This window comes from Pectinophora gossypiella, chromosome Z (genome assembly GCF_024362695.1).
Source record: "Pectinophora gossypiella chromosome Z, ilPecGoss1.1, whole genome shotgun sequence".
NCBI lineage: Eukaryota > Metazoa > Arthropoda > Insecta > Lepidoptera > Gelechiidae > Pectinophora > Pectinophora gossypiella.
The window spans coordinates 14,231,268-14,244,565 of NC_065433.1; the positions used below are offsets into that span (position 1 = coordinate 14,231,268).

The following is a 13,298-nucleotide window of genomic DNA, read 5'->3' on the forward strand; positions in this document are numbered from 1 at the left end:
ATTGAGTTAAGCTAACAGTGGCCCCGATCCCTGCAGACACCTCCTAATTTTACTTTAAGTTATACCTGTCATTTTGAATAATTGAATGACTAACCCGGTCGAACCAAAAAGGTATCTCGCTGGTATGCAAACCGTTTGACGTGTGCTGTCAACATAATTCTGGCGGGTTATTGGCCAATATACAATTTTTAGACGGTTGTTTTAGATTTGTGCTTAAAATTGACATGTGTTTCATAAATTTTATGCTTGTCGATTACCCCTCCCTTTCCATTTTGGCGGATAAGAAAATGACAGATATAACCTAAAATAAAATTAGATGGTGTTTACAGGAATTAGCACCAGTATCTAACTGCTTATACTAAATATTTCATATACTCTTATTACGTAGGTTAAGTTAGTACTTACAGTTTGTGCGTGAAATAAACCTGTTACTTAGGTAGTTCAGTTGTTAGTCCAGCCACGGAACTAGTCCAACTTTACGATATAATAAACGTTTTACCTGTTTCTATAATTTTATATTTTTTTAAGTTAAATATTTCAGACTAGGATCCAACATAAATAAATACAAGAGAATTATGAAAAACCCACATGAATGCATTTAAATCTAAACTAAAAAAACATTGTTTATTAGCTATTATCGTCCCCAAAATTGTTTACAGTGCAAATCAACGGAATATAAACTTACAACAAGAAAATACATTATTAGGTTAGTTATGCTGTGTCTGAAGCATTTCAAAATAAAATGAATAGGTATGTCAACCTTGCTACAAATATCTATTAAAGTCATATTTTTGTACTCTTGCTTTCGAAGCTGATCAATAGAAAATATGTAAAACTTACCCATACACCCACCTCTGGGTGAAGCCAGTGGTGCAAGGGTCGCGAGGGATGATTGTCAAAATGATGTAAGAAGTATCTATATGAAAAGAGATGCACAATTACTATTGACTTAAACTGAAATAATGTAAGCACAAAGACATATTTTTACGTGTTCATATTTAAATAAAATCTTAAATTGATCAGAAGGGGGCGACACTTGAGCAAGTACTTATACAGAACTACTGCTACTAATTGGTATTAACAAATACTTAGTTTGATGCTTTGTACCAGTCGCACTACTGTTACCGAGAAGTTATACTAGTTCGGTAACTATTTAAATAGTTATTAACATATATTAACTAGATATAACGTGTCATTCAATCACCAGCGTAAGTTCCAAATTAGGCTGAGAATAACATACATTTATTTCTAGCCATACTTGTAGTCCGTGAGCCACTGCTTGCCTACGTCATTATGACATCACTATGAGAATCCTATCAGTTGTGAAAAATCAAATGATTTACGTCATCGAAAGCTTAATTTACGTACGACGTTATAATACGAGTTCCCTTGTTCTTAAGTAAAAATATTACCTACTTATTACCATATAGGTTATCATCTGCCTAGCATTATCCCGTTTTGCACAGGGTCCTCTTACCTAACCTGATTTGCTAGGTCCGGATTTTTACATGAGCGACTGCACTTTACATAATCTGGGTTTCCTCTCGATGTTTTCCTTGATAATTTATGATCCAAACATGAAATTGAAAACAAATTCGAAATCATTAGTTAGGTCCGTGTTGAGATTCGAACCTGCGACCTCTCAATGAGAGTCAAGCACTCTTCCAACTGGTCAACCACGGCTCTGTTTTCTTAAAACGCTTTACAATAGGTACTAGGAAAACAGAAAATCGGCATTTAACTTTCCTTTAATAATGTTGTATGTTATTTTCTATACAGATACAGAGATGGGAAAGTATTTACACTATCAAGCAGCGGGGCTCCAATACCCGGGCCTTCAGGTCTGTCGTCACAAGGCACCAAGACACAAAACAATCCATTTACCAAAAAATTCTCGCCCTCACCACGCCGGCGACCTGATGACAACGACGCTGCACTTGAGGAAGCTATTCAACCCTACGATGAGGTAAAGTTGTCTGTCATTTACCGGACTCCACAATCAGTGATGTGCCGTTCCCGGGGATGTTCCCGTTGTAAAAACGCTTTGGGTCGTTACTATTAAATTTCAAATTGTTATTTCTTGTGCTCAAAATTCAAATTCAAAAATATCTTTATTCAGTAGGTAACATAGTTACACTTTGAATCGTCAATTTGTACATAACGAACGTCTCATCCGCCTAAAACTACTGCAGCTTCTCACAATCTATATAACCGGGGAAAAGAAGCTGCAAGAAAAACCTTGGCACAGGACCCTAGACATTATTTTTAAAAAAATAAATAGACATAAAATATGATGTTTAATCATATTGGGTAATTTAGCTGCCTAATATCAGTTCTCAGACAGTTAATCCCATGCATTCATATCTTCTAAATAATCTCTAACCTTATAATAACCTTTTTTGCAAAATTTCCGTTTAACTACTATCTTAAAACAGTTGAAAGGCAAATTCTGAATGTCAATTGGAATCTTATTGTAAAAACGTGTACATTGCCCCTTAAAAGATTCAGTGATCTTACTCTGATCTTATCTGCCTAAAGGTTACTCTTTTTACATAAGTTATACGCGTTTTTGCTGTCAGGTATGTTCCCATAGCGGGAACATTGCCGGTAATGGCGCACCAATGTCCACAATAATAATAAACAGGAGCATAAACACAAGCATGACAAAGCACAAAATAATATATAAGTAACTTATGTTTTTACCAAAATGATTTTACTGAAATAATATGGAGAGTTTTGTTTTTGACCGCTTTGTATATACCTATGTATGTACAGACATACACAAATAAATAATAAGAAATAAGTGCATGTACCTGTGTAGGTCTGTATTTACACAGGTACATATACTTATTTCTTATTATTATACAAGTACATATACTTATAGCCGTATGTACGTTAGTCGCCACCTAACTTCGAAACCACACTAAATTCAGTGGACAAGTTCAAGTTAAGGTTGAAGGCGCCCTTTAGAGGACATAAGCTGATTGAAAAGAAAAGGCCATTACCACATTTGGAATATGTACCATACGACTAGCATGTACCCACGGGTTTGCTTTCAGGTTTTACGTTTCATCGATAATATCTCAGACGTGATCCAAATAGCTTTTAGCTTCAAACTTTTCCTTAAAATACACCATGTCTCAATATTAAATAAGACACCAAACTAATATAAATAAAAATAGTTTAAATAATAATTTAAAATTAATAATATACCTCCGCCACAAATATTCTAGTAAGTAAGCAAACTTTTTCGTGGAGGGGATTTTTTTGTTCGTTTTAATTTAATTTTTATGTTATCCTCAAACTAAGCGAATATGTATACGTTTATCCACTTTCTAAGAAATGGTTATAAAGAAAACGATAGCGAAAATATACCTAATCATTTCGAAAGTAAGGTACAATAAGTACTCGAATAACATACATGGTGGATCATATCTCCTAAACGGGGTGCTTCTGCTAACCAATGAACCCTTTTTAGTTTGTTCAACAAGTTGCAAAAGTTGTTCCCCCCTCTTCTCACTCCAGCTCGACTCCTAGACGTGGGGACTTTTAGTATATTAACTTTCTAAACACCCTGAATACATTTCCGAATGAATCGCTTAGGTCTTTTTTCACGCATTCTACATTAACCCCTTTATTTGACGGACTATTCATCTAGTTTTTCGTTTTAAATATCAACGTTTGGGGCGCACTGTATATTTTTGCAATCCATACAACAATGTAACGATAAATGATATAACCAGGCATGTATAGTTAGGGGTAGATACGAATGTGGTGTCGTGGTGGCGTATCATCAATTTATTATCTTTTAAAGGGGGCAATTAAGCGTATTACGTTCAGCGGCGGTGGTCGGGCAATCAGTATTTACAACGGAAGCTACGACGACGGGGCGTCATAAACGTGACATTGGGAAGTCGACTGTTGTGCGCTCTTCATGACCCATTGTTTCGATGATACTGCCTTGGACACGCACAGACTATCTATCAATTTGGGGCCTACCGGTCATTCCTGCTCCGTCCGCGAACGGACGCTGGAACTTCAATTATTATTATAATACAACAGTAAAACTACTCAAAACATTTTAAAATTCGAAACATTTTGAAATTTGAACACGATAGATAGTGTGACAACCGCTGTCAAAGTAATTGAGCTCTTACAGACTACTTCACTTATATTTATATACCCATGTTAAATAAAATTCCTTTAATTGAAGTTCGTGTTAACTCTTCGTGACCCAACCTTCTAACAATTACTTAGATACCGATCTGCATTGTTTGTCGACGACTCTTAATGACAATTTTGAAGACTCTGGTGACAATAGTCAGAGAAGAAGGTGCGATGGAATAATAGTTGTGTAGTGAGTGAAATTTGTAGTCAGTGCAAAGTAAAATGAGTCCTGTTTACACAATACATAAATTACATCTCAGAAATAGTATGGGACCGGTAAGTGAATATTATTCAGTGATGCAAGTTAATTTAATCAAACTTAATTGGTTTTTGTTTACAATGTAATAAAAATGGGCCAAATGTGGTACGGTACGGACAACGTACTAAAACAAATAAAACAAGTTTAGTTGTGTTTTGCATTATAGGTACTATAATACATACTTCTACTAGGATCATCCCCATTTTCGTACCGATTTTAATTGAACCAGTGTTAATAATGTTTTTTTTTATATTTATGAATATGTAAAAATCTCTGAATTAAAACTACCAAATAATAAACAGCATTTGTAGTGCAATCACTTCCGCATAAACAAACAACAAAGTAAGAAAAATAGATTATGATACGTATAAAATGATACACATCATTAAAACACCAACATCATGATGTTTGGTGACATCATTCTCAGGTCTCAAGAAAGATTGTGCAAAGGCTTGAAAAAACACTTTTTCTACTAATAATAACTAAATGTCACGTCAAATTATATTACCTATTCATCATCATCACCAGCCCATTAACGTCCCCACTGCTGGGGCACGGGCCTTCCCTATGGATGGATAGGGAGATCGGGCCTTAAACCACCACGCGCGCCCAGTGCGGATTGGTGGTTATTAACGACTGCTAATGCAGCCGAGACCAACGGCTTAACGTGCCTTCCGAAGCACGGAGGAGCTCGAGATGAAAACTTTTTTTTTGTGGTTACCCATCCTATGACCGGCCTTTGCGAAAGTTGCTTAACTTCAACAATCGCAGACCCAGCGCGTTTACCGCTGCGCCACCGAGCTCCTCCGAGATATTACCTATTATGACCGACTATTTAATTTATTACTTTACGAAAAAATACAAATATGGTATTATGATGTTTCCCGTAGCTCTTTCTTTTACTGCAATTATTTTAAAAAATGATTTTTATTTTACACATATTTTTTATCTTCAGAAATTCAATCCGCCTGGCCGTTGCTTTTATTTTATTCTTTGTAGTATAGTAAGTATTCTCTCAGTAGTCTGTGTAACCCTCTATAGTCTATAGGTACAAGTATGTCATAAAGTCACGTTTCAGGGAAATAAGTTTTTCGTTGTATGCTTTTACTGAGGTCTTGCTGCGCGGAACCAACTCCAACTTTACTGTTTTTTTTTTATTATTTGTTCGTAAAAGGACATATTTTGCAAAGTGTAATCAATAATTTCTCGTAATTAACAAAATCGGAAGGAAATTTCGATTAAATTAACGAAGTACTAGCAGCGGATCGTTGTCATACTACCTAATATCCACCAATGTGAAAATGGTGCAATTAACTAAACATTAATTAGGCTCGCGTCCAGTGGCCCAATGACAACACACCGTCCTCACTAATGAGCCAGCCATTTCAATTGCTTGTTTAACATTGAGTATAAATGTAAAATTGGTTTATTTTTACGGATACGTGAAGTGATGTGACGTTCCGTTCGGATAATTAAAAGGCGCAAAGGATATATAAAAATAACTTTATTAGGCAAGTACCTAATCTTTAGGCAGATAAGATCAGTGTACTGGAAAGAACAATTTGGAAAAGAAAAGCAGCCAGTGTCCTTACTATTAAACAGTTGTTATAACATGAACATTCCCACTTTGGGAACATTCCTGGGAACGGCACATCACTGGACGTGTGTTCTTGTACATTTTATTGGAACTTACATTTATCCACATCGCCTCCTGCCCTTATAATGATTTTTGTATAAAGTCATCCCTCTTCCATCCAACAAATTACTCAGATCGATAATTAAACTTTTCAGAACTCAACCTTTTTCGTTAGACGAAGTTACGGGAAAGAACAATGAAGATAAATTGTTTGTAAATATTTGATTTTTTCTTTTTCACAGATTTGTGCGATTCGTCGTAAAGTTAATTAGTTATATCATACGAAACTATTTACACGAAGTTCTTAATTCACAACTATACCATTTTGACACTAGTCTACTGTCTAAAATATTCACTTCTTAATAACTAATTATATGTATGAATTATGTGCGAAATACATGTTACATCTTCTTTATCACACTTTTTTTATCTAAGCAATTTCTTTACGAAACGTTTTATGAAGTGGATCTTACACATAAAAGGGCTGGCTGATACTGAGTCGATTTATTGTTGAGTTGTAGTGAAACAATTCAGCACCTAGTATCAGGTATCGAGTGCTCCCAAGAGATAAATGCAAAACACGTCGACAAGCCCAGGCTAAAATATTGCTTGGCAGGTTGATGACGCGCATTCGCCTGACGTACCTACTCTTACAAATATCCCTGTTGCGTACTTCGAAGGCCTTCTCTGGATTTTAAACACCGTAATTTTTTATTTTTGTCACACGCCGCAAGCAGAACTAATTGAATAAATTATGCACTAAAACGTACTTAAAACAATTTCGAAATATTGTCAATGACACCATAGGTTGCAGCAGTTACCTGTTTTAAATTCATTCCTCATCCACTAACAGCTACTTACCCGTTTCATACCCATGTAGGCAACGGCATTGGTAATAGATTATAAATGTTGACAGAAGTATATTAAAAAGCAAATGCGAATTTGAAAAACTAAAGGTGTGCAGCTGCTAGCTAACTCACAATGTTGTACAGGCTGTCTATTTCGGGATTTTACATACAAACCACAATTCCTTAAAACGCCAACGTCAAAAATATAATATTTTTTATCTTCTTCAATTGAGCTGAGAAACCATAAAAAACCTGGTGCGCTTTTGTAATATAAAATCGTTAAGGTTTACCTACCATAGCAAACCCGTTGTCTATTAATCTTCGCCCAACGCATAAAAGATAAGATGCACATTGTACTCATAAGTATATATGTATTATTTTGACGATCATTTGATGATTATGTTAGTTTATGGGTTGCGGTCGCTATAAAGCATCTAGATACGGCTGTCGTTATTCATTTCAACCTACTAGAGCTTTTGAGCTGTAAACGACGGACAAACGAAATATTATTATAACATTGCTACCCGCGTTATTACAAAAAACTATACTCTTAACTTACATATTTTAACATTTATTAAGTACTTACTTAGGTACTTCATAGACGTACTATTAGGATGCCAGCGTAAGTTCCAGTGAGCAGTGTTAGCACCGTTAATAGAGTACATAGATACTTTTCTTTATAAAATTTGTTAATTCTTCAGGTCTATCTTCAGGTTGACAGGTAAGTAATCGTTTCTATAAAAACCCGGACCTGTCAAATCTTCAGGTTAGTTAAGCGGACTATGTGAAAAACGGGATGATTAGGGAGATTTATACATCAGGTAGATGGAATGAAATTGTATGAATATAAGTAACTAATATACATGGCCTAGAAGAGGTTCACGTTCAAAATGAAAACTTAAATAGAGGGCCTCATTGGCTAGTAGAAACACCCTATGCGATGCATGTTCAGCGATTATATATGGTTTAGAGGATATGACCCATTTTGTACCTTTTTCTAGATTTACTATCTTACTTTCATTATTTTACTATTTCTTTCTTAATAATTATTTCATTTTACTTCATACCTATTCTTAAGGAAGTGGACCACTAGCTGAAAAAATAAAAACAGTCGAATCAAAGATAAAAACAACGTTATTGAAAGTCAAATTGAGAGTTCGCCCAAAATTGTTACAGTTGTTAAAACTCCGCCGAAGAATAATAAACACATGCTGTTGTCATGGACCCTGAAAGTGTTTCTGATAACTATTCCATTTAACAGGCTTTTAGAAACATCCTCATAAACGTACCTTTAATAGGAGCAAAACACGCAGTAACTGGCCCTCAAACATTGCAAGATGGACTGATTTGAAGGAAAATTAGACATTTTCATACATTGTAGTAGTTCCTCTTAACTATGGTGTGTACATTCTACATCTTAAATTTTTTCACGTTCGAGCACTTAAAGTAAGCGTAAGCACTTACGCAACTGTTAAATACGAATAACAATACGAAGTGATAGTGGAGTTGTCTTCGGACCGTTGCCACTACCCTGTTAGCGATTATGAGTATTCAACTGTTTTCCTAATATACCAAGGCTCCAGCCACGACACAAGGTCTGCGACTTATTTGCGGTAACTTTTACGTCGATTGATTTATATTAAATACCTAATACCGCAAACTTGTGTTGACACCTTGAATGTATGATGGGGCATGGGTATTAGAAATGTAAAATTTTAGGTATCTATATTATGATGAATAATACAAGCTGTTACCACTTTAACCGACCTTAAACGCTTTAAAAAATACATGTTAATTAATAAAAATATTACCAGATATGCGGCCTAAAACGGCTTCAGTGGCCCAGTGGTTTGAGCGTTGAGCTCACGATCCGGAGGTCTCAGTACAAATCCCGGTGGGGACATATCACAAAAATCATTTTGTGATCCCTAGTTTGGTTAGGACATTACAGGCTAACTGCACCTGATTGTCCGAAAGTAAGATGATCTGTGCTTCGGAAGACACGTTAAGCCGTTGGTCCCGGTTACTACTTACTGATGTAGGTAAGTTAGTAGTCGTTACATGAGCCATGTCAGGGGCCTTTGGCGGCTCAATAGTAACCCTGACACCAGGGTACATGGGGTTGGTAATCCACCTCACAACCCTCACACGACAAAAGAAAACCAGATATGCAGCAACAAAACTGTTGAAAATTAATTAATACATTTTAACAGGTTGTAAGTGAAGTCGATCCTGGAAATTGGGTGCAGCGCCACTTCTCCCGACTCACACGAAACCTCCGTTGCCGGCTAAGTGGCGAAGGACGCGTTAAGCCACCAGATCTTTTTCTAAACAAATTCTCGGCACAAACATTCTCTGACCCCGAGGAACCTCTTTACCAAGCCAAGAGGTCTAAAATTCTATGCGGATTGAAGCTTGCTTTCGACCCGACATTGCCGGCTCATTATCACGTAAGTATTGAAATATTTTCTCCGAGAAATCTTTAGCGTTTTTAGTTGCGCAAATTTGCAAAAAATATTCCCTACAAATATACAATTTACATTATCATCAACAAAATTTAGGCGCCGCAGGTTAACTAGTAATTACTTGAGCAAATCGTCCACATCCACGATGCCTGTGGCCAGGTAATATAATTGCGTGATACATGACGATCTATGATGGAATAGTGCAAATGGCGGAAATAGGGAAAACTGGGTCATTACTCAACAGAGTAAAAATAGGGGAATATTGTTTAGCAAACTAAAATAATTGAATGTATTTTCGTACTTTAAGTTATTTTCGTACTTTAAGTTAGAAAAGAGGACTTTCTTATAATGGAATGTAAAATCGTGTATTCCTTAATAGCAGCAGCTTTTTATACAGCAAATGTAAAATAGGTACCTAATAAACTATGATCCACGCAAATGCCAAAAGTAGCAACATGTCATTAAGTATATGGATATTTGACGCCCGATTACGTGCGTGAATTTGTGTACTTACAATATTTATTCTTATTATTAACAGTGGCTAGCAGTGGTGTCTCTTGCTATCCTGTACAACGTGGTATTCGTGATTGGCCGTGCTGTCTTTTGGGAGTTGGATAACCTTACGATTATTTGGTTCATTTTGGACTACCTTTGTGACGCCATCTATCTTATTGACACAGTTATTCACGTCCATGAAGGTGAGAGTACCATTGTTAATCCTAAAAATCGGTGGTCCTTGACAGACTGCACTGTGTTTACCAGACATTAAGTTTCGCAATGGTAGTGACAATAACATTTTTAAACCGCCGCCGATCGTTAAAGTGGCGACGCCAGTGTAAACTATGAAGTATCGTCGGTTACATATACTCAAGATGTTGTTACATTCAAAACGTGTACCTAAACAAATCTTACGCTGAGCGATTTTGCTAAGCGATATTGTGGCCATGACTGGAAACTGCGTTCAACCCGCATGAAATGCGAATTGAATGATTTTCACTAAACTTGTTATCGTTTGCAAATCTAAATACCTGCTTTGCACAATGGAGAAGCCTTGGTGTTAGAATACGTGATATACTTATGTGATCATGGCGCACCCATTAGTTACATAGTAATATTACCAAATCTAACTTTATCTGGTCATAAAATAAGCCATGGTTATGATCAGAAAAACGTCTTATCTCAGTCTACCCATAACTAAACAGTTGAATGACCGTATCTTGAAGAAATATTTTTGTAATATATTTGTTATAAGCTTTTATTTAACATGCAATATTTATGTGTTTGTTTAGGTTTAGTCTTGCAAGCTGAATTGGAATAACTTCCTCTTATTCGACGAAGTTCACGAATGAAATCAGTTCCGATGGCAATGCATTTTTTATGATACCTTAGCAGTATGATACCCAAGCTTGGCTTAACGGGAACTGCTCTATGGTTAATAGCGCAGACATGAAATTTTACGTAGGCATTCAATCGTGGTAGACCGTTCTAAACGTAATAACAAATACAACATAAAATAAAACAATATAAAAGCTTGTTATTAAAAAGATATGAAGATTTTCACTTCTCCAAAATTTAAGTACGATGATTACATTATTTTGATTGTTATCAGTTTAATTAAGATTATAATGGCTTGCTATAATAAATTCGGACCGAAACGTGGCAAAAGTTCACCTGAATTAGAGTTATTTGAACAGAAACAGCGTCATCTATTGACATGCCCCGTACCGACCTTGCCGCGTCGGTTGTTTATGGTCAACTTTATGACGTTTTATGATCGATGCAAGTCTTCAGAATCGATATAATTCACGACAAAGTAAGCTACAGGTATTGCTTTCGAAGTGAACTCACAAATCAACAATTTGACACCCACACACTGGGCCGCGCCTTGCGTCATCAAATTTAGCTAACGTGTGGACAAACATTCGACCCTGCCTAGTTGCTTTTTCCGTACAAACATTGCACTGCGACTTTGTATATTACGTGATCGTCAACTTGTGATCGATCATCCTTTCATTCTTAACGAAAGTACTTGAAACTCGCCGCAATCCATTAAAGCCAGTGGAAAATTTCTGCTTTTCCTTTAAAAAAAATATATTATACCTACTTAAAAAACTTTTTGCTGATTATTACCACTAGAAGTATTTAACAAACATTAATTAGATGCATTTCTTAACAGTGTCGTTGTTGTTATCGCATTTTTTTACGACAATAAATGCCAACTGTACGTATAATTATTACTTTATGTTTGTCGCGAGTAAAACATGATATTATATTTAATAATATTACTTGTAAACAATATAATATAAACATTTGAGTTAAATATCTAATTTATTCAACTGCCTACATTTTGCAGGTTATTTGGAGCAAGGTTTGATGGTAAAGGACTCAAAGATGCTCAGACGCCACTATCTCAAGTCGGATTCATGGAGATATGATCTAATATCCTTAATACCAACCGATATTGCTTATTATTGGTGGAGACCCGGATCTTGTGACTATGTTAGTATCACTTTGCAGCCATTAAATAATTAGTTCACCACACCTTAATTTACATATTAACCTCAATAATGATTTCAGTCCATGATAATCAATAGAACAAAAACTTGGTCAAGCAGACACATTCTTTAACTTTGTTATTACTGTAGTGTCAATATTGGTTGTGTTCCAGAATCGTTTGCCGTGCCCTGTTATTGTACGACTCAATCGACTATTTCGCTTGCCTCGAATGTGGGAGTGGTTCGACCGCACTGAGACAGCCACTAGTTACCCAAATGCCTTCAGGATATGCAAGGTCAGAGTTAGTTTAATTTAAATACTTACATTTTAAAAACTTATATTTAAAAAATACTGATAAAGTTATCGTAGATACTAAAATATTGCTAAATATTTCCAGAGTTTATCGATGTATATCTTTGCAGGTCGTTATGGCGATATTGGTACTTATACACTGGAATGCCTGCCTATATTTCGCTATAAGTTACGCGATAGGCTTTGGCACCGATAATTGGGTTTACAATCTGACTGGCGCCCGGAACGAGTCACTGGCGCATCAATATATTTACAGCTTTTACTGGTCCACTTTAACTCTTACTACCATCGGGGAAACTCCACAACCGGAAATTGATGCCGAATACTTATTCGTTGTAGCGGACTTTTTAGCTGGTGTTCTGATTTTTGCCACAATCGTGGGAAATATCGGATCTATGATTTCAAACATGAATGTGGCTAGAGTTGAATTTCAAAATAAAATGGATGGTGTCAAACAATATATGGCTTTCAGAAAAGTTAGTGGAGAATTGGAAGCCCGAGTAATTAGGTGGTTCGCTTATACTTGGGCTCAAAGTGGTGCATTAGACGAGGAGAACGTTTTATCTTCTCTCCCCGATAAATTAAAGGCAGAAATAGCTATACGAGTACACTTAGAAACACTGCGAAAAGTGAGAATATTCCAAGACTGCGAACCAGGGCTTTTGGAAGCTTTAGTTTTGAAATTGAGGCTTCAAGTATTCAGTCCGGGAGATTATATTTGCAGGAAAGGCGACGTGGGTAAAGAAATGTATATAGTAAAGAGAGGAAGACTTCAGGTTGTTGCTGATGACGGTAAAACCGTTTTAGCTACTCTAAGTGCAGGATCAGTATTTGGCGAAGTAAGTGTTTTGGAAATCGCTGGTAATCGTACTGGTAACCGGAGAACTGCTAATGTGCGCGCTTTGGGCTACTCGGACTTATTTTGCCTGGCAAAAAGGGATCTGTGGGAGGCTCTGGCTGATTACCCTGATGCTAGAGCTACGCTTACTGAGCGCGGGTGTCAATTGTTAAGGAAGGTATATACTTACTCTATAATAAATCTATGATAAATAAATATGAATCATCCAGTTAATATATAAAAAAATATTTCATTGGTTGCACTAAATTAATGGCCC

The 13,298-nt window shown here is 36.2% G+C and overlaps 1 protein-coding gene across 3 annotated transcripts in view; it reads left to right on the forward strand.

The window, feature by feature from the left end:
• The window catches only part of LOC126380683 (cyclic nucleotide-gated cation channel subunit A-like), a 96,797-nt gene that overhangs the window by 77,528 nt on the left and 5,971 nt on the right, over nt 1–13,298 (forward strand). For 2 of the 3 annotated variants that reach the window (XM_050030246.1, XM_050030245.1), the window contains exons 3-8: nt 1,780–1,966; nt 9,124–9,360; nt 9,914–10,073; nt 11,729–11,874; nt 12,044–12,166; nt 12,294–13,199. In XM_050030246.1, the coding sequence (XP_049886203.1) occupies nt 1,780–1,966; nt 9,124–9,360; nt 9,914–10,073; nt 11,729–11,874; nt 12,044–12,166; nt 12,294–13,199 (1,759 nt within the window). Of the gene's footprint in view, nt 1–1,779; nt 1,967–4,007; nt 4,444–9,123; nt 9,361–9,913; nt 10,074–11,728; nt 11,875–12,043; nt 12,167–12,293; nt 13,200–13,298 lie in introns of those variants that run through there. The other variant, XM_050030247.1, reaches the window with a different exon arrangement.